This window comes from Onychomys torridus, chromosome 5, assembly GCF_903995425.1.
Source record: "Onychomys torridus chromosome 5, mOncTor1.1, whole genome shotgun sequence".
NCBI lineage: Eukaryota > Metazoa > Chordata > Mammalia > Rodentia > Cricetidae > Onychomys > Onychomys torridus.
The window spans coordinates 127,482,236-127,506,507 of record NC_050447.1 but is presented as its reverse complement, the minus strand read 5'-3'; the positions used below and the strand labels follow the sequence as shown (position 1 = coordinate 127,506,507).

The window sequence follows — 24,272 nt, the reverse complement described above, 5'->3', positions numbered from 1 at the left end:
AAACAATGGGCCAATTGCCTTTATGAACACCAAGACACAGAGAAAGAGGAACCATCCTGACTTTAGGGGATCATCACACAGAGGGCGGCGGGATGCTACACGCAGTCTTGGGCCAAGTGAACGAGGCTCTGCTGCACCCACCGGGTACGCAAGCCTTTCCCAGCCTCGGTTCCCTCCTCTCACGCAGGAAGAGGACGGTCGTGTCACGCAGCTCATAAAATCGGCTCCCGAAGAAACTTTCGGTGAATGGACCCGGAGCCGGCCCCGCGCAAGCCCTGCGCTCCGGAGCTGGCGAGCTGAGCCTCGGGCGGCGGGGGCCTGCGCCGCGGGCGGGGCGACCACCGAGCCTCGCGGGCCCCGCCCCCAGCCGCTGACGTCACCACATTCCCGCCGCGGCTCCTCCCGCCGCCGCTGCAGCCGCAGTGACAGGCGAGCCGGGCGGGTGACGGGAAGTGCGGGCCGCGGGCGCGGGCGGGAGGTGACAGCAGCCACGCGGGGAAGATGGCTGAGGACTTCGGCTTCTTCTCGTCGTCGGAGAGCGGGGCCCCCGAGGCCGCCGAGGAGGACCCGGCGGCCGCCTTTCTGGCCCAGCAGGAGAGCGAGATTGCCGGCATCGAGAATGACCCGGGTTTCGGGGCACCTGCCGGCAACCAGGTGGCCTCTGCGCAGCCGGGGCTCGCGAGCGGGGGTGAGTCAGCGCAGCGGCCTGGAACCGGGGGCTGAGGCCAGCATCGGGGGCAGGAGGCCCAGTCTCGGGCAGACCCGGCCTGGATCCCTGCAGTCGTCTGGGGCCAGGCTATCTGGGCTGACCAGGGGCACCCCGGGGGCTGTGTCTGTCGCCGGGGCCTGGGAAGGCAGGGAGGAGCCCGAGAAATGAGTTGGAGTCTGAGCTGAGACTGGATCCGCTGACTCTGGGGACAGGAATTTAGTCGTGACATTTTATCCCCAGGCCAGCTCCTCCACTGTCTGGCTCTGGAATCCTCCCCCTGCTCAGTTCTGAGAGTCATTCTCTGTCCCAGTGTCCTAGCTAAGGTACAGGTGTGGGACGAACGCAGTCCTCCTGACCCAGGGCTTAGCCTTCATTCTGCTGGGAAGCAGGGGGCACTCCAGGAACTCGCAGCTCTTCCTTGGGGACCACCTGCTGTCCCTGCAGCAGTGGAGGAGACATGTTAATTACATTTAATAATTTCACACACGTTACTGAACCCATTTCAGAACTGGCCACAGGAAGCCTCAAAAGATACACTATTAAAACAACTAGGAAGTAGCAACCAAGAATTAAACCCCTCTGTCCGATTCTGAGTCCTTCGTCCCCTGGCCACACAAGTCTTCCATGTGTCAGGCCCTAAGTCTGGACAGGAGCACAAAGGGATGAGTCCTACCCTTCCTGTTGGTTAACTGTCTGTTTAGTGGATTCACAAAGGTGGTCCAGGGCCTTTGTGGGTGGCTTCAGGACCTGTTTCCTGCAATGTTATGTTTATCATTTATACATCTTCCTCAAGAAACAATTTCTTATAAATGTTTAGTAAAAAAACATGGACTTTGCTGGGTACATTCCTAATAGACCTTGTTTCTCTTTTTTTTTTTTTTTGTTGTAATTTTAGGGAGGTTCAATGGGCTTGTTGCAAGTAAATATTATATGTATATGCTCACAAGGTTCGTTAACAGTCAAATTTCTTCCAATCAACATTTTGCTGTGTTGCCATCCCCAGTTGAGGGGTTATCAGGATGGCTTAGTGGGTAAAGGTGAATCCGCCTGGTGACACCTGAGTTTGGTTCCTGGAACTCACAGATAAGAGAGACCTCACGTGCATGTGTGCACCAAACCTCCCCCTCCACACACACACACACACACAATGAGTAAATAAAGTGTAAATAATAATAATCAAAAAGAAGAAACTGGAGTTTGAGTATCTTGCCTAGGGCCACACAGCCATGAGTGAGGTCTGGGGCTTGATTTCAGGTCTCTTAGCTCCACACTATGTTATTCCAAAGACTAACTGTGCAGGTCTGCCTAGGAGATGATTGGATGTGACAAGGAGAAGCAGGTCTAACCAAGCCAACTGTACAGGTCTGAAGTAGCAGCTCTCAGTTCCTCAGCATGGGCCCCTGTTTTCCCAGGGAACCTGCTCAGGTTCCTCCGTGGAACTCACTTGTCCAGTTACCCCTTGAGAACATGCTGCCCTTATCAGGAGGTCCCAGGTCGTTAGAAACTCATGAGAAAGGCAGATGGAGTTCAGGCTGAGGATGGCCATATGGGCCTGGGATTTAGCAAGCTGTGATCTTTCCAGGGACTTACAATCTGGACAGTAGGGCACTGCCTGACCCTAGATATGAGATGATGTGGAGAGGAACAGTGGGTGATCATTCTTGGGGAAGCTGCCAGGGACATGGCCCTCTGAGAGTCTTCCAAACTCCTACATTTGATGTTGCAGGTGCCCAGCTGCCCTCCTGAGTGGCAGTTTGGGGGAACAAGGAGGTACTTCAGGAGTGGAGCTCAGCGCGTGTTCAGGCACAAACAGAATGGACCTGATGCTCTTAACCTAGCCGGTGCTAGGCAGCCATCCTCCTCTGAGCTGCAGGGAGTGGCAGGAGCCTTGATGGTCTGAGGGAAATGGCCTGGGCCTTCTAGGAGCTGGGAAGAAGCTGGCTCCAACAGCAAGGCATACCTCCGAGTGACCTCCCCTTGACAATAGGGTTTCCTGATGAGCAGCTCCCATGCCGAGTTCAGTAATGCTGGCTCTCAGTAGGCCCTGGGGAAAGCCTTGTCTGGTGTAGGCCTGAGCCAGGAGCCCCACAGAGCCTTCCCTCTGAGCAGATCTGCAGCGGGTTTTAGCCATGGACACTTTGTTTCCATTCATTAGCCTTGGGTAGGGCCCAAATAGTCTACACTTTCACACCCAGTTCTCTGGGCTCTTAGCCTGACTGACTTATGGGCCAGCTCTGTGTAATCCTGTTGCCCCTGCTGGGCCTCAGAAGGTCACGGGGATGTTCTGGATTCCCAAACGGGCCAGGCATCTGAGGAGGCCCCACAGGGAACAGCTTATCCTTGGGACTTGCTGTATTTGTTCTGTAGGCTCTGTTGTAGACTCGGACCATAAATGTGTAAGAGCCAGAGAACGCTGTGGATTAGACTCTGGTGATTCTGTGAGTGGGGGTGTATGTGGTCCCAAAGAGGCTGACCATGCTCCATCTTTCTGGAGGCCAAGGTGGGCACCAGGAAACTCATGTGGCCTTGCCAAGAGAGGTAGTGCAACTTCTCCAAAGGCTGTTCCTACAGGCACACAGCATCAGGAATGGACCCTGGAAGGTAAGGCTAGGTAGAGAAGCTGCCCAGAAGCCCCGTGGAGGAGGCTGCTACCACTCATCCCGCTTTGGGCTCACCCTCATTTAGAGAGCAGGCCTCCTGCACAGTAGAAACCCTGAGTGGGCATGGTGGGAGCTGTTCCAGTAGATCTGGATTAATCGTGGCTGGACTCTGGAAATAAGTTCTAATTTATACCTGTGGCAGAGGACTGAAGGGGGTTGAGTACCCCCCTCAGTCCTTCCAGGCTCAGGCCGGAAGTTCACAGCCCTATCCTGTGGTGACTACATAAGGCCTGCTTCGGCTCACAGCTGGAGGCATGGCAGTTTTCAGAGAGGCCTTACCAAGTACAACAGCCCCGAAGAGCAATTCAGCTCTCAGTTGGCCAACTGTCTCTGTTCGCCCACTCTATGCAGGAGCCCTTAGCTGGGAAAAATATGTGTTCAGAGCCTGGTAAGGAGTGGGGCATCCTGTGTAGTATTCTGGAGTGCCCCAGAGATGAGACCTTTTTTAGTGCCTCGGGGAAGTAGAGGATGTAGTCTAAGGCTCCCTGTAGGAGGTGAGTTGCTCACCATTTAAAAAAGAAAAAAGGAATTCATTTGTTTATTCAGCATCTAGTGACAACTTGTACAAAGGCCCAGGTCTCCTGCATGGGCATGGCTCTGAAGAAGACAGTCATGGTGCTCCTCTAGGTGTTTGCCATTAGCAGAACAGACCAACCAAAGCAGGTGTGCAGGTATGAGCTGGCGAGGGCACAGGCTGGGCCGGTGTGGGAGGGAGAGGGCCAGGCAACTTTGAGGGTCGCTGTAGCAGCAGAAGCTACAGGTAATCTGTGACTAACTAGATGTTGGACGGAGTGGTTGGGAGGAGTCACTGCGAAGGCAAAATGAAGCCCTGGGAGGGGCAGAGAGAGGAAACTAGGCCAAGTGTTGCCCAGGGGGAGCTGTGAGTCCTGCTCTCCCAGGCAGAGCGGTTGCTCAAGGTTCCACCAGGACGTGCAGAGGCAGACCCCTCTCTTCCTCATCCCTGGTGGCCTCTCCCTAAGCCTGCAGCACCCCTGTCTACTTATCAGGTCCCAGCTCCACAGTTGACTTTAGGTAGGTAAGGAACAGTGCCCTGGCTAGGTAATCTTGAGCAATCACAATAGGCTTTCTGAGCCTCCACTTGAGAATCTGTAAAATGGGTCACTAAGTTTTAATATAGGGGGGTAGTAAACATTAAGTACGACAGTGGGTGCATAGGGAACAGTCAAGGTCTGGGACTCCGTTGTTTACATATCCATTATGTTTGTGGGGGAGGGTGTCAGTATACCCACGGGTGTATGCACAGGCTGGCCTGAGGCCACCATAGGGCACCCTGCGCTTGTCAGCTGGACCATGAATGATCCTTTCTCCTTGCTCTTTCCAGCTGGTTCCGAGGACATGGGGACTACAGTCAATGGAGATGTGTTTCAGGTAAGCAGAGGAGAGACAGGCTGCCCCAGGCTCCGTAGCTTTTGTCTCCATTGGTGGTCATTTAGGGCTTGCTGCTTGCTGTGTTACTGCGTTCTTGTCCTGTTGGGGAGGGAACAACCACTGGAGACAGGGACTAATGAGTCGCTCGGGTTGTCCTCAGGGGTATCTAGCTTCAGGAAGGAGTGGCGTGGGACGAAGGAGTTAGAGCTCTGCCCAAGCAGGTGCTTCTGGTGGAGGCTGACCTGACTTGAAATGAGTACTTTAACTGAGTGGACTCTGACTTGGAGATTAATTCGGAATCTTTCCTAAGTGGATAACTGGGAAAGGATCCCCAGATCCTCTGCAAGGTGATTTCTAACAAAGACAAACTAGAAACTGCCCAGATGTCCTGAATCAGGGGCCTCAGCAGACTGGTAATCAAAGCTCCTGTGACAAAGGACTACCAGAGCTTCCTGTCCTCGCAGGCATACATGCCCTGATTAAACCAATGTGCAGAATGAATAATATAACATCGTGGCACATCACTTTCGTTTCTTTAACTTTTACACAGTATTTGGGAAAGGCATTCCAGTTGTAAACGATGGTAGTCTTGAGACTGAGAGGCCCTGGCTTCCTATTTCCACCACAGGGAAATGTGGATGAGGGTAGAGGGTGTTATAGTTAAAGATAGTCTGGGGATGGAGCTCAGTGGAGAAGCTCCTAGTTAAATCTCCACAAAAACAGAACAGAACAAAACAAAACCACACAGACTGAGAAGGTGCAGATGCCAATGGCATCCCCAGAACCCTAGACGTCTAGGTGGGGCCTAGCCTCCACTGTGTGACTTTGGTGAGACACCCATGTTGGGGCCTGCAGTTTCCTGATCTCCTGAGCCCCACCCTGTGGAGGAGTTGGCCTCTTGAGTCCTGGGAGAATAAACAATACTTTCTTATGTAAGTGGGATGGGCTTGTCCTTAGACAGGAAAACTGGCCTAGCCCCATTTCTGGAAAATGACTCAACATCAGGGAGTTAGAAAAGTCTCTCCCTAGGACCCCTCAGCTTCATGTTCAGTTGAGTATAGCAGAGCTAAGGAATAAGTGTTATTCTTGTACTGTTAGGACTTTTGACAGGCCATTTCTGGGCTCTAAGAACACGTATAAGGATTTTAATGACTCAAAAGGTCTTTGTTCTAAAGTAGACATGCTGGAGCAGTACTTGGAACTGCAAGAGTATCTAGAACATTCTGAGCAGCATACTTTCACTTTTCTACCGACAGCAGCTTGAGATTCACAGGTGTCACAGAGTGACATCAGCCATTGCTGGAGTTTTCCTCACTTGGATGATCTGGCTCTCCTGACCCTGAACCCTCCAACCCCCACCCAACATCACTTTCCATTTGGGGATCTGAAGAGCACAGTCTCAGCAGTAATTCTTATTCTCTGCGGTTATAAGGCACATTGATTTGTGAATCCCTTCACATTCATGCTGCCCTAGAATCTCCCTGGGCAAGGGAGGGTCATGGAAGAGACTTCACTTCGTTTAGTAGCAAAGCTCCTTCCTACCTGCATGGGCGTACACTCTGAACTGGGCTTCACTCTGCTGCTGGACCCAGAACACTATCTTTAGGACGAGCACAGCAGTATTTGGCATGCAATTGCAGGGTGGAAGCCTTGGCCTGTGCAATCCCGGCACATCCAAGAGCCTTTGTGTCTCAGTCTTTCCTGGTGGACTATGCTACAAACCTCAGGCCCAACAGTCTGAAGGGATGCTACCAGCCCCCATTCCAGCCCTTCTGGCCCCATGGGGGCCAGGGACAGGGTTGGAGGGCCCCTGTAGAACTCGTCTCTTTTCCACCCTCCAGCCTCAGTCCTCTTCCCCCAACCCTGGCATCTCTGCTCCTCTCCTGTGAGCTACTTAGAGGAATCAACAGCTCAGCCCAGCTTAGCCTGAGCTGCTCAAGCCTAAAGGCGGATATACCTCATCATCCTGGCCATCCCTGGAGTTTTAGCATGCACTTGGCCAGCAAGAAGTCCCTCAGAAGGGGCGGGTGTGTGGCAGGAGGCTGGGTGGAGATCAGCTGGCCTGTCTGTGGCCTCCTGCTTTCGGCTCCTGGCCATCCCCAGCCTTTTCCTCAATGGAGCTCTGGAGGAGTTCAGAGTACTTCTTACTTCTTCTGACACTAGTATGGCCACAATAGCTCTGGGTTGCTACGCCTTCTGGAAGTGACCCCATCTCCTACCCAGGAGGCTCAAATGGATATGGATGAGCCTCATTGTGGCCTCTGATGCTTACTGGCACAGACAGGAAAATAAATCCAAAGCAACCAGGAGATAAGCCAGTGAAGTATTTCTCAGGACCTGCCTGCCAGCAACCCTGCTGTTTTCACACTGTCAGGTAGTGAGGGCCCTAGCCACATGACAGTGTGGCTCAGTAGTCATACTTTGTTTTATGTGAATGGGCCATAGGCTGATGGATTCCATGGCTGTTGCTTTATGTGAGCTTCACTAGTTTCCTTGAGTGGATACTGTCACTTGCATCTCACAGTTTTGAAATCAGAGTTGCCCAGGGAAGGGATTATTCTCAACAGTCGTCACCCAGTGCATGGCAGAGCAGGCTCTTTAAGCCAGGCCTCTCTGATACAGTGTCCAGCGCCTTTCCTGGGCCCTCCCCCGGCTTCATAATCAGCCATTTGTTCATTCACTTCTCGGTTCACATTCTTTGTGGGCCAGGCATGGGCTGCGGTGGTGGATGTGAAGGCAAAGCCATGGAGTCTTTGTCCCCAGAGTTCATTTCTAATGGAGTACAGAAACCTGGAGAGAAGTCATGATAGCCCAGGGGCTTGGATTTGAGGGTAATGCTGAGACAGGAGGGTCATAAGTTCAAGGCTAGCATGGGGCACATTTTGAAGCCCTTAAAAAAAATCTAACAGCTTGAGTGTTTTTGTGTCCAAAACCAACTGAGAGCTTTACAGGGATTAACCTACTTAATCCTCCCAATACCCCATTACGCAGTGTCTTTTATTATCCCCGTTCTTCTCAAGGAGGTTTATTAGCAGTTCTAGTTACATGGCTTCAGTAACTGCAGGAGCTGAAGTCTGGGAGCCCAACAGGGAAGTGACACAGGAAGTGGGTTTTGAGGCTGCCTAGGGAGGCACTCACTGCTGGTCCTGGCTGAGGGAACAGCATATATGCAGGAACAGAAGATATGACATTTGGCTCAGGATTCATCCAGAGTGCCTGTGGAGTCTGCTGTATAGAGGGATGTGTCAGCAAAGCCCCAAGAGGCAACAGATACAGGCCTGATATGATTGCTTGAATGGGAGTCATACCTAACTCCCCACCCATAGCACATCAGTGGCCTCTTATGTGGTGTAGGAAGTGGTCCCAGCCTGGGCAGACTTCATATCCTGGCCCTGGAACAGGCCACATTTACCTCCAGGTACGGGAGGTGCTGTAGAACACTGCCCTGGGTGTGCAGTAGCACTGCTCCAGGAGCTGCCCAGGCTTCATGCCCACACCACAGACAGCAGTGGAAACCTACAATTCATATTCTGGCTTTCCCAGCTGGATGACCTTGGGTTAGTGACTTAACCTTTCTGAGCCTGGTTTCTCATTCGTAAAATGGGAATTCAAGGCCCTGGCCTGTTGTCCCTACAGGGTTGTTGGGAAAAGTACTCTGTAACCATGGCAGCTTCTTATAAGTTACTGACTTGTTCACTAAGTGAACTAAGGAGTGGCCTGGAGGCAGCAAAGTGTGTGTGTGTGTGTGTGTGTGTGTGTGTGTGTGTGTGTGAGACAAAGTCTCTAATCTTGAGAAGATCACTTCCCAGCAGCTAGGCTGGGGCTGGCGTGTGTGGCTGGGTGGTGGAGTATTTGTCTAGCATGCATAGGGCCTGGACTCAATCCCCAGCACAGGGGTGATGGTGGGCAGAGGGGACCAAGGGGACAAAGGGCAACGTAGGAGCCAGGAGACGGAAGTGTTGCTGTCAGCTGTCCTGTGGCATGTTCACACCCAGTTACTCAATTTGAACCTGGCTTGCCAAGGGTGACCGTGGCACTTTGGAACTAGAGTCCCCTTACCTATAAAACAAAGGCAATAAAACTTTCTAAGGGGAATTGTAAAGATGAGAGACATCCGTTTAGTCACCAGTGCTCTGGAATCCTAACTTTAGGTGAGGTTTCTGGAGATGGTGGGAGTGTAACAACACAGACAGGAGATGCTGCCCAGGACGCTTCTCCAGTGCCTCCTCACGCTTCCTCCCACACCTGTTAGCACCTACACAGGCTTAAGAGTTTCCTGAAGGCACCGGCCCTCCTTGGTCCTTTAGCTTTTTTTTTTTTTTTTTTTTTTGCCAGAGCTGAGGACCGAACTCAGGGCCTTGCGTTTGCAGAGCGTACTTTTTAGAATATTATTTATTATTTTATGTGTATTGGTATTTTGCCTGTATGTATGTCGGTGTGAGGGTGTCAAAAAACCCCAGAGCTGTAGTTACAGACATTGTGAGCTGCCATGTAGGTGCTGGGAATTGAACCTGGGTCCCATCTCTGTAGTCCTGGGGAGCAGACTTTTTTAGGAGGCTAGAGGGCTGGGGAAAGGGCTCCAAGGACAATAAGATACAGTTGTCCCCTGGGATCCAAATGGAATTCCACCAGAACTCTGGAGATATTAAAAAAAAAATCCAATGATTCACGTTACTGTAATAAAATGGTGAAGTATTGGGGTTGTGGTGTGGCTTAGTAGGACACTTCCAAGACCCCAGGTCCGATCTCCAGCAGTATGTGTGAGGGAAATGGTATAGTGTTTGCATGTATCTTACACTCATCCTCCTGTGTACTTTAAGTTATCTCTAGATTATGAATAATCCCTAATACAACATAACTGCTTTGTAAGTAGTTGTTACATGATACTATTTAGGAAATAATGACAAGAAACAAAACTCTGCATATGTTCAATACAGAGGCCACCGTTGTGGAAATAACTTCATAGTTCAGGGTCAGTGGCTGATGAGGAGATGCGAAGGAAGGCTAACTGTAGAGAAGTTGCTTAGGAAAGTGCCAGAGCCCAGGGGGTGGCCAATGCCTGTAATCTCAGCGACTTGGAGGCTGGGGCAGGAGGATCAAGGCCAACCTGGATAAAACTTAGCAGATCCTGTCTCAAAATAGGAGGGAAGGGAGGGAGGGAGGGAAAAGCAGCAGTATGGCTCACCATAAAGAACTTGTCCTCAATCCTGATGACCTGAGTTTGATCCCTGGGACCTACGTGGTGGGAGGAGAGGATTAATTCCTGCAAATTATCCTGACTTCCATACTTACACCATGGTGTGTGCATACACACATAAAATAAATAAATGTAATTTAAAAAGCAAGTGGGAGGGGCAGGCCTGGGATGTAGCTCAGTGGACCTGAATTTATTCTCAGTTTACTAAGAAACAAAACAAACAATGGCCGCCACGGTGAGTGGGAAACTTTCCTCCTAGCTTTGGGCTGAATTAGACAGAGAAGGTCAGTGAAGATGGAGCCCTAGATCTAAGGGGAAGAGAGCTCCAGACTAGGACATGTGGGGTGGGGAGGTACCAGATGAGTTGTTCAAGGACAGTGTGTCAAGAGAGCACTGACCAAAACAGAAACCAGGGAGCAGGAGAGAGCAGACACTGGATTTTTGTTCAAATTACAGTGGAAAGCCTTTGGGTTTTGTTGTTATTGGTGGTGGTGGTGGTGTGTGTGTGTGTGTGTGTGTGTGTGTGTTTTAAAGATTTATTTATTATGTATACAGAAGAGGGCACTAGATCTCATTACAGATGGTTGTGAGCCACCATGTGGTTGCTGGGAATCGAACTCAGGACCTCTGGAAGAGCAGTCAGTGCTCTTAACCTCTGAGCCATCTCTCCAGCTCCAATGTTTTGTTTTTTTGAGACAGGCTGTCTCTGTGTAGCCCTGGCTGTCCTGGAACTCACTCTGTAGACCAGGCTGGCCTCAAACTCAGAGTTCCACCTGCCTCTGCCTCCTTTAGTGCTGGGATTAAAGGCGTACACCACCATGCCTGGCTTTTGGAACTTTTTTTTTTTTTTTTAAGATTTATTTATTTATTATATATACAGCATGTATGACTGCAGGCCAGAAGAGGGCGCCAGATCTCATTACAGATGGTTGTGAGCCACCATGTGGTTGCTGGGAATTGAACTCAGGACCTCTGGAAGAGCAGTCGGTGCTCTTAACCTCTGAGCCATCTCTCCAGCCCCCAGCTTTTGGAACTTTTAAAACTGGACAGGACATTATTTTAGTTAGGCTTTGCATGGGTCATTTGCATCTGGGGATTGAATCCAGGACACAATCACCAGAGGCTGAAAGGGAAGAAAGGGAGGTAATGTGCCTGGGGACACATTTTAGAGAGTGCCAACAGCGTTTCCTGTTTGACTGAACATGGGACAGATAAGGGAAAAATTCAAGGACACACACAAGGTTCTGGCTTCAACAACACGGTCTGATGAGGTGTGGTTCTGTGTAGGAAAGAAGCATCAGCCAGTCCAAGGGATGGGCATGTTTGACCTGGGCACTTGGCCCAGGGCTGGCCCTGCCCTCACTGCTTCCACACCTGCCATGGAGCCCTGCTGCTTCACAGAAATGCTTACCAAGTTCCCTCCTACAGCCACATACTGCTAGCTCTGGGGTCTTGGCGCATTCAGCCACAGCTCATCGAGCACCTACTGTGTGAGCAGGAGAGTGGTGGGACAGAGGGCTCCCAGAAGCTGTCCTGTGGGGAAGACTAAACAACAGCGATGCTGACAGCCAAGTAAATGCCTGAAGGACAGGGACCACCATGGGGGTAGAGGGGCTGCAACGTAAGTAGGTCCTGCCCCGCACAGTGGGAGCTTTGGGTGGATATAGAGGTAGAGAAGACTGTGATGGAGGCACTGGGGTAGAGGAGCCTGGAACATGCTGGGAGGAGGAGATCCCAAGGTGGAAATGCCTATGGTGGAGTAAGGAGGCAGGGCACACTGCAGGAGCCCTGTGGGGTCAGTGCCCACAGGAAAAGTGGAGGGCAGAGCACCAGCCAGGCATGGTGGCAGGATCTACACTCCCATCCTTCAGGAAAAAAGGGTCTCCATCCATACTGACCCAAAGGGTACAACCCCCAACACTTCTGTCCCAAGCTGTAGCAACTGTCACCAGATCTGAACCCCACTACATCTACCCAGCTCTCTTGGCCTTGGTGTCTCTTCTGTACAATGGGAATGAAAATGACAGTGATGGGCTGGTGAGATGGCAGAGCAGCAAAGGCACTTGTTTCCAAACCTGAGGACCCAAGTTCAATCCCAGAACTTACACTGTGGAAGAAGAAGATCAGCTTCCTCGAGCTGCTCTCTAACCCCACACTCAGGTTCTCTCTGGCACGTACAAATGAATAAATAGAATGTGTGGGGCGGCAGTGCTGGCGCACGCCTTTAATCCCAGCACTCAGGAGGCAGAGCCTGGCAGATCTCTGAGTTCGAGGCCAGCCTGGGCTACAGAGCGAGATCCAGGACAGGCACCAACTACACAGAGAAACCCTGTCTCGAAAACCAAAAACAGGGGTTGGGGATTTAGCTCAGTGGTAGAGTGCTTGCCTAGCAAGCACAAGACCCTGGGTTCGGTCCTCAGCTCTGCAAAATAAATAAACAAACAAACAAATAAATAAATAAATTGGAAAAGAAAAATTTATTCTAATGCCACCCACCAAGCCATCATTCTGTGGTAGAGTGCTTGCTTAGTCTGCACCAAGCTTTGAGTTTCATCCATAACACTGAATAGACCTGGTAGAGTGGCACACACCTGAATCCTACACTTTTTTTTTTTTTTTTTTTGTGGAGCTGAGGATCGAACCCAGGGCCTTGTGCTCGCTAGGCAAGCACTCTACCACTGAGCTAAATCCCCAACCGCGAATCCTGCACTCTTGAGGTAGAGGCAGGATAATTAGAAGTTCAAGGTTATCTTCAGTTAGAACAAGTTCTAACTGAACTTGAGGCTACATGAGGCCTTGTTTCTACACAAAGGAAAAAAATACTTTACAAATACTGTTGCATCAAATCCCAGCATCAAGTCTGAGAGGTTATCTTACTATGAGTCCCATTTTTTGTCAGGACTGATATGTTAGGAATTCCCCCAGCCAAACACACATCTTCCAGCTTTCAGCAATGGGACTGTATGGCTTTAGAGTCCAAGTTTACCACAACAAGGTTTTATTATTTTATGTGTATGGGTATTTTGCCTGTGTCTTGTTATTTTTCTATTGCTGTAATAAGATACCGTGGCCAAGGCAACTTAGAGAAGAAAGAATTTATTTGGGGTTTACAGCTTCAGAGGGTCAGAGTCCGTGACCATCATGGTAATGAGTATGGCAGCAGGCAGGCAGGCATGGTGCTGGAGTAGTAGCTGAGAACTCACATCTTGAGTCACTAGCATGAGACAAAGAGAGCTAACTAGCAATGAGGTGGGCTCTGAAATCTCCAAGCCAGCCCCCAGTGACACACCTCCTCCAACAAGGCCACACCTTCTAACTCTTCCTAAACAGTTCTACCCACTGGGGACCAAGCATTTAAATATATTATAATATAGGGGTTGTTCTCATTCAAACCACAACAGCCTGTATGCAAGTCTGTGCCCAGAGCCTACAGGGGCCAAAAGAGGGTGTCAGGTCCTCTGGAGCTGGAGTGATGGAAGGTTGTGAGCTGCCATGTCGGTGCTGGGAATCAAACCTGGGTCCCCTGAAGAAGCAGTCATGCACTTAACTGTAATGAGTCTTTTTCTTTCCCACCAACCAGCTCCCAAATAATGAATGACACAGAGACTTCTTATTAATTATGAAACTTGGCCTATAGCTTAGGTGTGGCAGGAATCTTAAAAGGTCTTATTAATGAAATCAAACCTGAGGCCAGTTATTGGGGTGAATGCTGGAAAATCAGAGAAGCAGAACAAGCCACAGCTATCTCACCTTGCTAGTTCCTCAGGTGATCCTGTTTCCTCAGGCTGGAAGCTTCTGAGTCCTCCTCCACATGAATCTCAGCTGAACTGTGTTGCTCCAAAGCCTGAACGCTTAACCAACCAAACGCTTAACTAACTACATGCTTTTCTCACTACATGCTTTTTTTCTTTAGTTCCTGGTCCTCACGCCTTATATACCTTTCTCTTTCTGCCCCCACTCCCTGGGATTAAAGGTTGGGTTCCTGGGATTAAAGGCTTGGGGTCACCATGCTTAGCTGTTTCTAAGTGGCCTTGAACTCAGAGATCCGCCGGGCTCTGTCTCCCAAGTGCTGGGATTAAAGGTGTGCACCACCACCGCCCAACTTCTGTTATGGCTTACTCTTCCCATTTTCTAGCCACCATTTTTGGCTTTGTTCTAGTGGCTGTCTGTTCTCTGACCCCAGATATGTTTATTTCAGGGAACACACAATATTTTGGGGAACACAATACCACCACACTTAGGCTTGTTCCTAACTAGCTCTTATAACTTAAACCAACTCATTTATATTAATCTATGTTCTACCTCGTGGTGTCACCTCTCTTCCATCTTGCACCTCCTGTTTCCTCCCCATGTCTCCTGGCTTCTCCTGCACGCCTCACTTCCTCCTACTCTTACTTTCTCTTCCTGGAAATCCTGCCGAGACATTGGCCATCCAGCTTTTTATCACACCAATCACAAAAAGTACATCTGGACACCAAGTACAAATATCCTAAAACACCTAACTGCTGAGTCATCTCTTGAGCCGTCCCCTCCCCCACTGCCATGGCGAAGCTTTAGTCATGCTTCTGCCTGTCTCTGGGCTGCATGTTCACTCAGCAGTGTCTGTTGTCTCCTGTGTGCCCGGCACTATGGTGGGCTCTGTACACAACATAACAGACAAGGTCCCTGCTGTCACAAAGGTGACAGACACCCTGATGGACAAAGGAGCACATTAGTAATGAGGCCATGTTAGACTGTGTAAAATAAGTTGTATCATATAGCACAATGTAACAGATTTTAATGATGGTAGTAGCACATGGGGCTCATTGTGTGCAAGACAGATGACATCTACAGCTTTTTAAAAAAAGTTTTATTTTATGTGTATGAGTGTTTTGCTTGTATGTATGTATGTGCACCACCAGCATGCAATGTGATCCATTGGAACTGGAGTTTTAAGCCCCCATATTGGTGCTGGGAACTGGACTTGGGTCCTCTGAAAGAGCAGCAAGTGCTCTTAACCATGGAGCCATCTCTTCAGCCCCAAATGTAGTTTTAGAACTCATTTCAGTTTTGGATCAACTCTATTGGAGTGGGTGTTATAATTTACCCTGTTTTATGAAGAACAAAAGGGAGAGGTTGAGTGACCTGCCTGAGGCCACATGGGAGCAGTGGTGCTGGCAGAGGGAACAGAGAGTGTAAAGGTACAGTCACTGGGTGGCAGTGGGGTGGGGGGCCTCATCTGAGGGCTGTCTTGGTTGCAGTAAGAGCAGCGCCAACAGCAGGGCAGCCGTGAGGGGCTGGGAACACTGTGCTTATGTTGTAGGAGGCTAATGGGCCTGCCGATGGCTATGCTGCGATTGCCCAGGCAGACAGGCTGACTCAGGAACCCGAGAGCATCCGGAAGTGGAGAGAGGAACAGAAGAAAAGGCTGCAGGAGTTGGGTGAGGGCATAGCTGGGGAAGAGCTGACTCCAGCAGGGATGGCTTCTGGGACATGGGCAGTGGCATGCTTGGGGTCTGTGCAGGCAGGCCCACTTGGCTGAGGGTGGGTCCTGCGGCTACTGTCTGGGGGCCAGGGGTGGAGCATCTGGGGTGGCTGCTCTCCACAGAAAAGTTGTTGTACTCATTCTCCTGCTGGGCTCACAGACGCTGCCTCTAAAGTGACTGAACAGGAGTGGCGAGAGAAAGCCAAAAAGGACCTAGAGGAGTGGAAGCAGCGCCAAAGTGAACAAGTTGAGAAAAACAAGATCAACAACAGGTGAGTGAGCCTGGGGACCTGAGGGGAGCCGTGAGAAGATGAGGGAGCCATGAGAAGATGAGGGAGCCGTGAGAAGATGAGGGAGCCGTGAGAAGATGAGGGAGCCACGGAGGCACTGGAGGGAGTGGTGTTGGGGACTGTCTTGAGATGGGTGATATAGTAAGAACAAGGAGAAAAGAGCTGCTGAAGCCTAGGGTTCCTCATAGCACACCCACTCCTAAGCCCTTATCCCTCTCCGTGACCAAGAGGAAGCAGAATGGGTACCAAGAACTGGAGTGTGACTAGACTCTCCAGGACCCTGAGCCTTCTGTAGGTAACTTAGAGGGGGCCCAGGCCTGGAAGGGAGTGGAAAGCCAGCCTGAGAATGAGATGTCATTTCTTGGAGAAATGACAGAGACAGTACTTCAAAGCAGTGTGACTAAGGGATGAAAGGACATTAGTGGCCTGTACAAATGAAAAGCCCAGGGCACTGGCTTGGAGCAAGAACAATCAGCTCCATCTCATCTCCCTGCCACTCAGCTCTGCTTCCCTCTGTTCTGCTTTACTATTGGACACACACCCCTGTACGAGAACAGCAGCTTCAGGCTGCTGCTCTGCAATGTTGGGACCCAGCAAGGGTGGAAGTCGCATCTGACCACAGGGACCACAGTGTGGGCAGCTGATCCTGCAGAGCACAACAAGCCTGGAGGGGGCACGGGTGCAAACCAGAGAACACATTTGTGGAAACGGATGTTCTCCTGCTTTGGATGCTGTGGCCTTCAAGATACAAGATCTTCCCTGGAGGGAGAGGCAATCAAAACGCAGCATGCCAAGCTGGACACTGGTTGTCACATGAGGACCCTCTGTGTACTTTAGGAGTTCAGAGGAGAGAGTCACACCTGTACAGCCAAACTTGGATCCACTGGGGCCTCGTGCATGAAGACCATAGAAGCAAGGAAGCGATTAGCATGCTAGAGAACATGTCTAGACCAGTGTTTCTCAAGCTGTGGATCGCACCCCCCCCCAGGATATTGGATATCCTGCATATCAGATATTTACATTACGATTCATAACAGTAGCAACATGAGTTTTTTTTTAAAGATTTATTTATTTATTATGCATATAGTGTTCTGTCTGCATGTTTGCCTGCACACCAGAAGAGGGCACCAGATTTCACTATGGATGGTTGTTAGCCACCATGTGGTTGCTGGGAATTGAACTCAGGACCTCTGGAAGAGCAGCCAGGCCTCTTAACTGCTGAGCCATCTCTCCAGCCCCCACAAAATGAGTTTTGAAGTAGCAATGGAATAATTTACGGTTGGGGGTCACCATATGAGGAACTGTATTAAAGGGTCCCAGCATTAGGAAGATTGAGAACCACTGGCCTAGAGACTTGTCTTTGAAGGACAACTATGGTTCATTAGGAAAGAAGGATTGGTATACGGGAGAACATTCTAGACCTGGGAGCGTGTGATGTGTTGGTCTACAGAGAGGCAAAATGTAGAGGGAATGGTTTTAGGAAGTAGGTGGCGTATGGGAGTGACATTGGAAGGACCCTGGGAAGAGACCTCACCGAGCAGTAGGAAGCCATCAAAGGACAGGCCTCCCCACTCTCGTGGCGATTGTTAGCTTTTGAATTGTACTTCCTAACACGTCTCCTATGGAGGTACTAACACACTCTTTCTCTCTCTTTTTCACCCTGTGCCTGCCTGTCTTGCTGTCTGTCTTCCCCCCCTAACTCTTCCTCCTAACTTTCTCCTCAAGGGTCGCTGACAAAGCGTTCTACCAGCAGCCAGACGCGCATATCATTGGCTATGTGTACGTGTCTCCTTTGCTCTCTGCAGAGGCAGCTGTGGAGGGCAGCCCAGCGGTCTTGCAGTCTCTTGTCTGTGTGGTATCAATGAATGTGGCTGGGCTCAGAGCAATGGTCAGAGCAGGAGGCAAACTCCAGGACTCCTGTGGTCCTTGCCTTCCATCCTTCTGTCTGTCCCTCCAGCAAACTGGAGGCAGCTTTGCCCATTAGAGTTCCCAAGTAGGGCGGAGAAGGGGATGCACTACCCAGCCTCACACGGGAGAGACAGAGGACACAGCAGCCTAGCTCCTCTCTGAGATGCTTCTTGGAGATGGGTAGGTGAGAAGGGGACGTTTATTGGTCAAATACCAAGCACAGGGTGCTGAAGGCATAAACACAAAGTAAGAGATGTCTTCATGTGTCAACCCCTTGCCCCGACCCCTAGGCACACTGACTTGACCATGAACCCTTGCCCACTCCACAGCAGCTCCTCTCCTATGCATCTGGGTGTGAACTGGCTGGAACTGTGCCGCGCTAGATTTGGCATGGCAAGCAGGTTTCCTCTTATGCCAGCCCCAGGTGATAGGTGGTGTGTTCTGGACAGCAGTATTGGGGAAGCTACAGTGAAGACAGTGATTTCTGAGGACTGTTTACTGATTTCTCACATTCCCTTACTGCTCCCCCCTGGAGCTGGGCCTTACTGAACCACATGCCACTGCAGCCTCTACTGCCAACTGCACTGGCCCTCTGTACACAGCACAGGGCACAGCAGGTGGCAGCCTTCCTTTCCTTCCACCCACCCCCTCCTTCTCCCATCTGGCCCTTACCTGCTGGTACTAATGCTATGCCAGTCACTGGTCAAACAGAGAGAAGAGACACATAGCCCTCCCTCTGCAAGTTGCTCATGGATTGGAATACATTATATTAGGAGCTCTGGAAGCCACGCTCTTCACTGGGGACCCAGTGCATGATTCAGACTCATGACCCCCAGCTGCACCTTAAGATTTAAGAATGAGTTGCTGGGTAGTGAGGGTTGAGGAGGACTCTAGGTGGAGAGGCAGCTGGAGCAGAGTCGAGAGAGGACTGAGGGGCTAGGGTTCGTAGGACGGGTGGAACCTGAAGTGGGGCTCCAGCTTCACTCTCCTTTGCTAGGCTCAGAAACTTAGATTTGACCCTCAAGGCAGTGGGGAGCCATGAAGGCTTCTAATGGGAAAGGAATACCTGGCAGGTGTGGGTGCTGTAGAACACTATTGGGCTCAGTGCTCCTATTGGACCCATGGAACTGGTCCAGAGAACCCAAGAAGGCTCCGAAGGAGACAGAATTGGAATCGAGATTTCTCAGCCTTCCACCTGCCCACGCATTTCCAAGGGGTCTTGAGCACAGCAGATTCTGGTTCTGCAGGACCGAGGTGAGGCTCAGCCTGCTCCTAACAAGCTCTAGGGTAATGCCCATGCTGCGAGGCATAGCCCACGGATTAGCAGTAAAGACAGATGGGAGCCTCTTGACCCTGACAGGCAGCTCTAAGGATAAAGCTTTCATCCACACTCCCTGTCCAGCCCCACACAGCATAGACCTGTCAGCACACTGGCTGCTCAGGTCAGAGAACAGATCAGAAGAGTGGAAGCCGTGCCTCTCCTCACAGGCTAGCTGAGGACACTGCAGAAAGGCAAGATCACGATAAACGGTCACATCATTGAGCCTGGGCCAGTTCATCTAGCAGCATAGCACAGTGATATCACCTGGAGAGCTCTCTGCTAGCATCCAGATCCACCTCCTAACTTCCCCCCAACTTTGTATCCTCTTTTCCCCCTCCCAAATAACTGAGTCCAATCTGTGCTGTTCATAAACTCCTCAGTGTGGACTCACCGGAAGCCACACCCTTAAACAAAACTGACTTTCCCTCCCCCAGAAGGGAGGGAACCTATATAGCTGGTGAACCTCTCCCACTCCATGCTAGAATGTTGACTGGTTTGATCTTGTACAGGTCACCACAGTTGCTGTGAGTTCATGACTGCAAGGGTCCTGTCATGTCCAGAAGACACTGTCTCTCTCCACTCCTCCTGAGCTCTGGCTCTATAAGATCTTTCTGCCCTATTTCCACTACGGCCACTGACCCTGGTGTGTGTCATAGATGTCCCCCATTTATGGCTGGGCACTCTAAATCAGTGAGTCTCAAAACTGTCAACCAGAAACTCTTAAGTGTAGTAGAGCTCTTGCCTGTCATACAGACAGAGATCAACACCTGGTATCATCAAAATAAGCAGACTCCTGAAGCAGAGAGCACCCCAGCTTTTATCCTAACATGATTCCAACTAAAGCAAAGCTTCCAACAGCACCTTCCCCAGGCTGTGGCTCCATCCAGACAGGACTGTTTTGAGCTCAGGTTTCTGTAGCCAGACATGCTTGTAGAGAATCCTACATCCAGTACACAGTTGACTAGGTGACTAGGCAGGTCCTCTTGGTCAAGGTCTTGAAGTACTGAAAATAGCTGAAGTAGAGGTATAGACACAGCTCAGTGGTAGACTTACCCAGAATGTCTGAGGCCCAGGTTCAATCCCTAGTACTGAAAAATAAGAGGGAAAGAAAGAAAGAAAAAAAAAAAAGCTGGTAGCTTTTTTGTACCAGGAACCCTACCGTGGGAACTCATGATGGAAAGATACTGAGCGAGCCAGGTGTGATGGCACACACCTGTAATCTCAGCAAGATAAGGAGTTCAAGGTCAGCCTTGGCTATGCACCTAGCCTGGCCTATATGTAACGCCATTTAAATAAACACAGACAAACCAACAAAACAAAAGGGAAGGTAGGAAGGGAGAGACTGAACAGAGTGCCCAGGCTGGGAAGGCCTTGCTGAGCAGATAAGGCCCACTCTGGGAAAGAAGTGACAAGAACAAGCTAGCCAGGTGCAGTGGTGCACAGCTGTAATCTCAGCCTCGGGGAGGCTGAGGCAGGAGGATCTCTTGGGTTAAGAGTTCAAGAGCAGTTTGGGCTACATAGTGAACCACAGGCTCAAACAAAAAGCAATAGGTCATGAGGCGTTGAGAAACCCTCTGAGGAGGGGGTGACACTCAAAAGCCCTGAGTCTTGATGGCTTAGGCCTTCACACTTAGGCCTAGGTTTCTTATGTCGAGACTGTTCCTGGTGGCTGAAGTCAAAGGGAACAGGGCTGGGGAGACTGCTGCCCATGTCCCAGAGTAGGCTGCACACCAGACTGATGGGAGCAGAATGCCAGAAACCCAGACGACAACCATGAAAACCTCTGTCCTCTCTCCACCTTCAGGGCGTCAGAAGAGGCTTTTGTGAAGGAATCCAAGGAGGAGACCGCGGGCACAGAGTGGGAGAAGGTGGTTCAGCTCTGTGACTTCAACCCCAAGAGCAGCAAGCAGTGCAAAGACGTGTCCCGCCTGCGCTCGGTGCTCATGTCCCTAAAGCAGACACCGCTGTCCCGCTAGGTGCCTGCCGTAAGGATGGCCACAAAGCGCGGGCCTTGCTGGGGCAGAGGAGCAGCTGCTTCAGCCAGGGTGGAACTTCCTCTGGCAGCTGCCACACACACAGCCTGTTCTGTTCCTCTGCATCTCTGGGAGCTGGGAAGTGGGACCCTTACCCCTGTCAACCCCACTCCCCCGGCCCCATGTTCCAGCCCTCATGACTCCTCTCAGTCCACTCAATTGTGACCGTCCCTCCTGATGTATTTTTTTCTTGGCTTAAAGGGTATGTTAACTCTTTTTACACTTATTTATTATTATCCTCATTTCTCTGGAAGCTGCAACTGGTGTCAGGGCTCAGTTTGTACTAAGAACTTTTCCAGCTTCATGCCCTTAAGAGGTAACGATGTGTTCTTGGAAACTCAGGAGCTCCCAGCTGAAAGCAGGAACCCCAAACTATATCTGCTGTCTCTCCAACAAGAGGAAAGACAAGCTCTCACAGAACACTTTTGCAGCCTTGCTCTTTGTGATTCTTTAACAAGCCTGAAGGTAGGGTTTCTGCTAAGAAAACAGGCTCCCAGAACAGAATCAGCTTGCAGTGTAGAAAGCAGCTGAGGCTAGTGGCCTCTGCAGTAGTGTCTAAGACTGAGTACACCACCTGCCAGACCTTCTTTCTTGGGAGTGACCAGGGCCCTCTAAGATGTGGCAGGGCCTGCTGCATTGCAGATGTACCTCCCCTCCTCAGCCCTTCCTTCCTGTGGACTTGGGATAAACAACAATGACCACATCTCCTTCCCCTTCAGCAGAGGCTGTAAAACAGAACATTTAAGCCATTATGATCTACATGTGTTTAAAAAGGTTTGAGTAACTGCCAACAGTAGAAGTTCCCTAAGACTGCCATAACAAAGTACCAAAAACCAGGTGTCTTAGAGTATCAGAAATTTATTGTCTCACAGTTCTGGGGGCTAAATTCCCAAATCAGGGAACCACTAAGCCGTTCCTTCTATAGATGCTAAGACCCGTGCCTCTTTTCTAGCTTCCAGCAGTCAGGCCTTCCTGGGCTTGAAGAATCAGCCCTCTAGTTCTGCCTACATCTCTACATGGCTGTCTTCCATATGTCTTGTATGTCTAATTTTTTAAAAAATATGGATACTAGCCCATCTTAAAGACTATATTTTTAACTATTAATGAATATAAAGTCCCTATTGCCAAAATAATAACTAAAGAATTGAGAGTTGGAATTCAACTCTCAAATGTATTTTAGAGGTGGGCATCAAAACACTAAGACAGTGGACATGACCTTTAAAAGTGGCAACATCTTCAGCTCTTTACGCCCTCCCTGTCCTTACACCTGGTGGGCTTCAGGATGCAGTGTTTGGCACTGGCAATCTGCTTCACAGCGAAGATCACAATGGAGGTGCAAACACGTGCCTCTAGACATGGACTTTCCAATCAGAGGTCTAAGACATGTCAGGCACAAGAAATGGATCTTCACTTTCTTCCCTTTTCCTAGCTTGAAGCAGGTGTTGAGAGGGTCAGAGTCACACACAGGAGGAGCTCAGTTCAAGTCAACACATTGATGATCACAGGCCACAAATTCCTGTTGAGACTCAGTGTTAAAAGCTGGATGGTATAAATGGGCAGAGCCTAAGGGTCTCGAAGGAGGCAGAACTGGAGTAAGAAGTAGACAGAGTTCTGAGTGTTGAACACTGACTCCATCCAACAGGACTCTGACAGCCCTTATCTAAAGGCTACAGAAACTTGAAAGTTGCCGGCCAAGTTCCCCTATTCCACCAAACCAACTTTGGCCCACTGAACTAGAATCCTAAGGATGAACATTTGGGAATCTCTACTTTTAACTTGTGGCTATGTGACTTGACTGTTCCCAGGAAAGTCTGGGTGGCATTAGGCTCAGTGTTCCTCTCTCACGACTAGAGACTGAACCTAGGGCCTCACAAGGACCACATTCTATACCAGAGCTGTAGCCCCAGGCCACTTTAAATTTTGATATGGGGTGTCACTAAGTTATTCTACTAGCTGACACTGAACTCTTGAACTTACTCATAGGCAAGATTCTTCTCCCTCAACCTTCAGGATATTTGATGCTATAGGTACTATCAGGTCGCGCTGATTCCTAAAGGCCAATCCTACCAACATCCTGTTCCTTCCTAAAAACATAGACCAGGCCGGGCGGCGGTGGCGCATGCCTTTAATCCCAGCACTTGGGAGGCAAAGCCAGGCGGATCTCTGTGAGTTCGAAGTCAGCCTGGGCTACAGCGCGAGATCCAGGACAGGCACCAAAACTACACGGAGAATCCCTGTCTAGAAAACAAACAACAACAACAACAACAACAACAGACCAAAAATCATGGTTTTAACCACGCGAATAAGATTAAGAAAGAATTCATCACATTACAAGTGTATTAAGGTTTTATTAAGTAGTTAAGGGGACGCATCACAAATTTTTAGTATGCAACCCAATTGAAGTGAACCTGGGATTTCGGGAGGGAATGGGGAGGAGGCAGAAATCAGTTACAAAAACCGGCCACTCCCTCACCCAAATGACAATAGGGCACTGTCAGAAAAGGAGGGAATAAATCTGACAGGGCTGTTTGTTGCTCCTGGGTTTTATAATGATTTCCATGGCGCTTTCAAGGCCCGACCATAAACTCAGGGTCGAGACTTCATAGCAGATGCCGCTAATCCCAACAGGATGGCTACAACCGTGAAACCCTGAGCAGCGATCCTGGTGCGCATCATTATCTGGGAGCGATGGCTCTGGCCGCGGTGGAAGCAGTAAAGGCCGTAGGAGAGGGCAGCCGCGGTACCCAGACAGCCTGGGGGGAGGACGACACACAAGGGGGGCAACAGGTTGGGTCCTGCAGGTTCCTTGAGGATGTAGCCCACCCCCGCTTTCCCAGAGCCACGATTTGTGGACGACAACAGGAAGGCAGGAGTGGGTTGTTGGAGAGTTGGCTTCATCAAGCCCCGCGACACGATCCGTTTCAGTCCTCCCCGCCCCGTCCTTTCGTCATATCTTCGGTCCGCTCCCCTTCCCATACCCAAAGCATACCTGGTCCTCCCCTATTTCATTCCCCTAGGAAACCACTGTCGCCTCGGTCTTCGGTTCCTAGAGCACACACTTACCTATGGGGACCATTGGGTTCTCACGGGTCTTGCGAATAAATTTCTCCTTGAAGCTCTCTGAATTGCTGTAGACCGTGGGGCTGAAGCCCTCGATGACTGGGGTCTTGGACGGATCGAATGACGTCTCTGGATTCACAGGACCGGGAGCCGCCATACCCACAGGCAAAGGAGCAGGTAGGACAAAATTCCGGACGCCGAACCCCGCCTTCTGATGAGGTCACCACGAGGGCGGGGGAAT

The 24,272-nt window shown here is 50.4% G+C and overlaps 2 protein-coding genes across 3 annotated transcripts; one reads left to right on the top strand and one right to left on the bottom strand.

The window, feature by feature from the left end:
- The first annotated feature begins 370 nt into the window (after positions 1–370).
- On the top strand, positions 371–21,231 carry Cltb (clathrin light chain B). 2 transcript variants are annotated; one of them, XM_036187931.1, is made up of 6 exons: positions 372–688; positions 4,712–4,758; positions 15,258–15,375; positions 15,580–15,691; positions 17,435–17,488; positions 20,743–21,231. In XM_036187931.1, the coding sequence occupies exons 1-6, from the start codon at positions 502–504 to the stop codon at positions 20,912–20,914; spliced, it is 690 nt and encodes a 229-aa protein (XP_036043824.1). In that variant the 5' UTR covers positions 372–501; the 3' UTR covers positions 20,915–21,231. The 2 variants fall into 2 exon arrangements, with proteins under 2 accessions (XP_036043825.1, XP_036043824.1); XM_036187932.1 differs by lacking the exon at positions 17,435–17,488 and having other exon boundaries at positions 371–688.
- Positions 21,232–23,294: 2,063 nt separating this feature from the next.
- On the bottom strand, positions 23,295–24,257 carry Higd2a (HIG1 hypoxia inducible domain family member 2A). Its single transcript, XM_036187963.1, has 2 exons — positions 24,035–24,257; positions 23,295–23,724 (listed from the first exon to the last, which is right to left on the bottom strand). The coding sequence occupies exons 1-2, from the start codon at positions 24,186–24,188 to the stop codon at positions 23,558–23,560; spliced, it is 321 nt and encodes a 106-aa protein (XP_036043856.1). The 5' UTR covers positions 24,189–24,257; the 3' UTR covers positions 23,295–23,557.
- Positions 24,258–24,272: the final 15 nt, after the last annotated feature.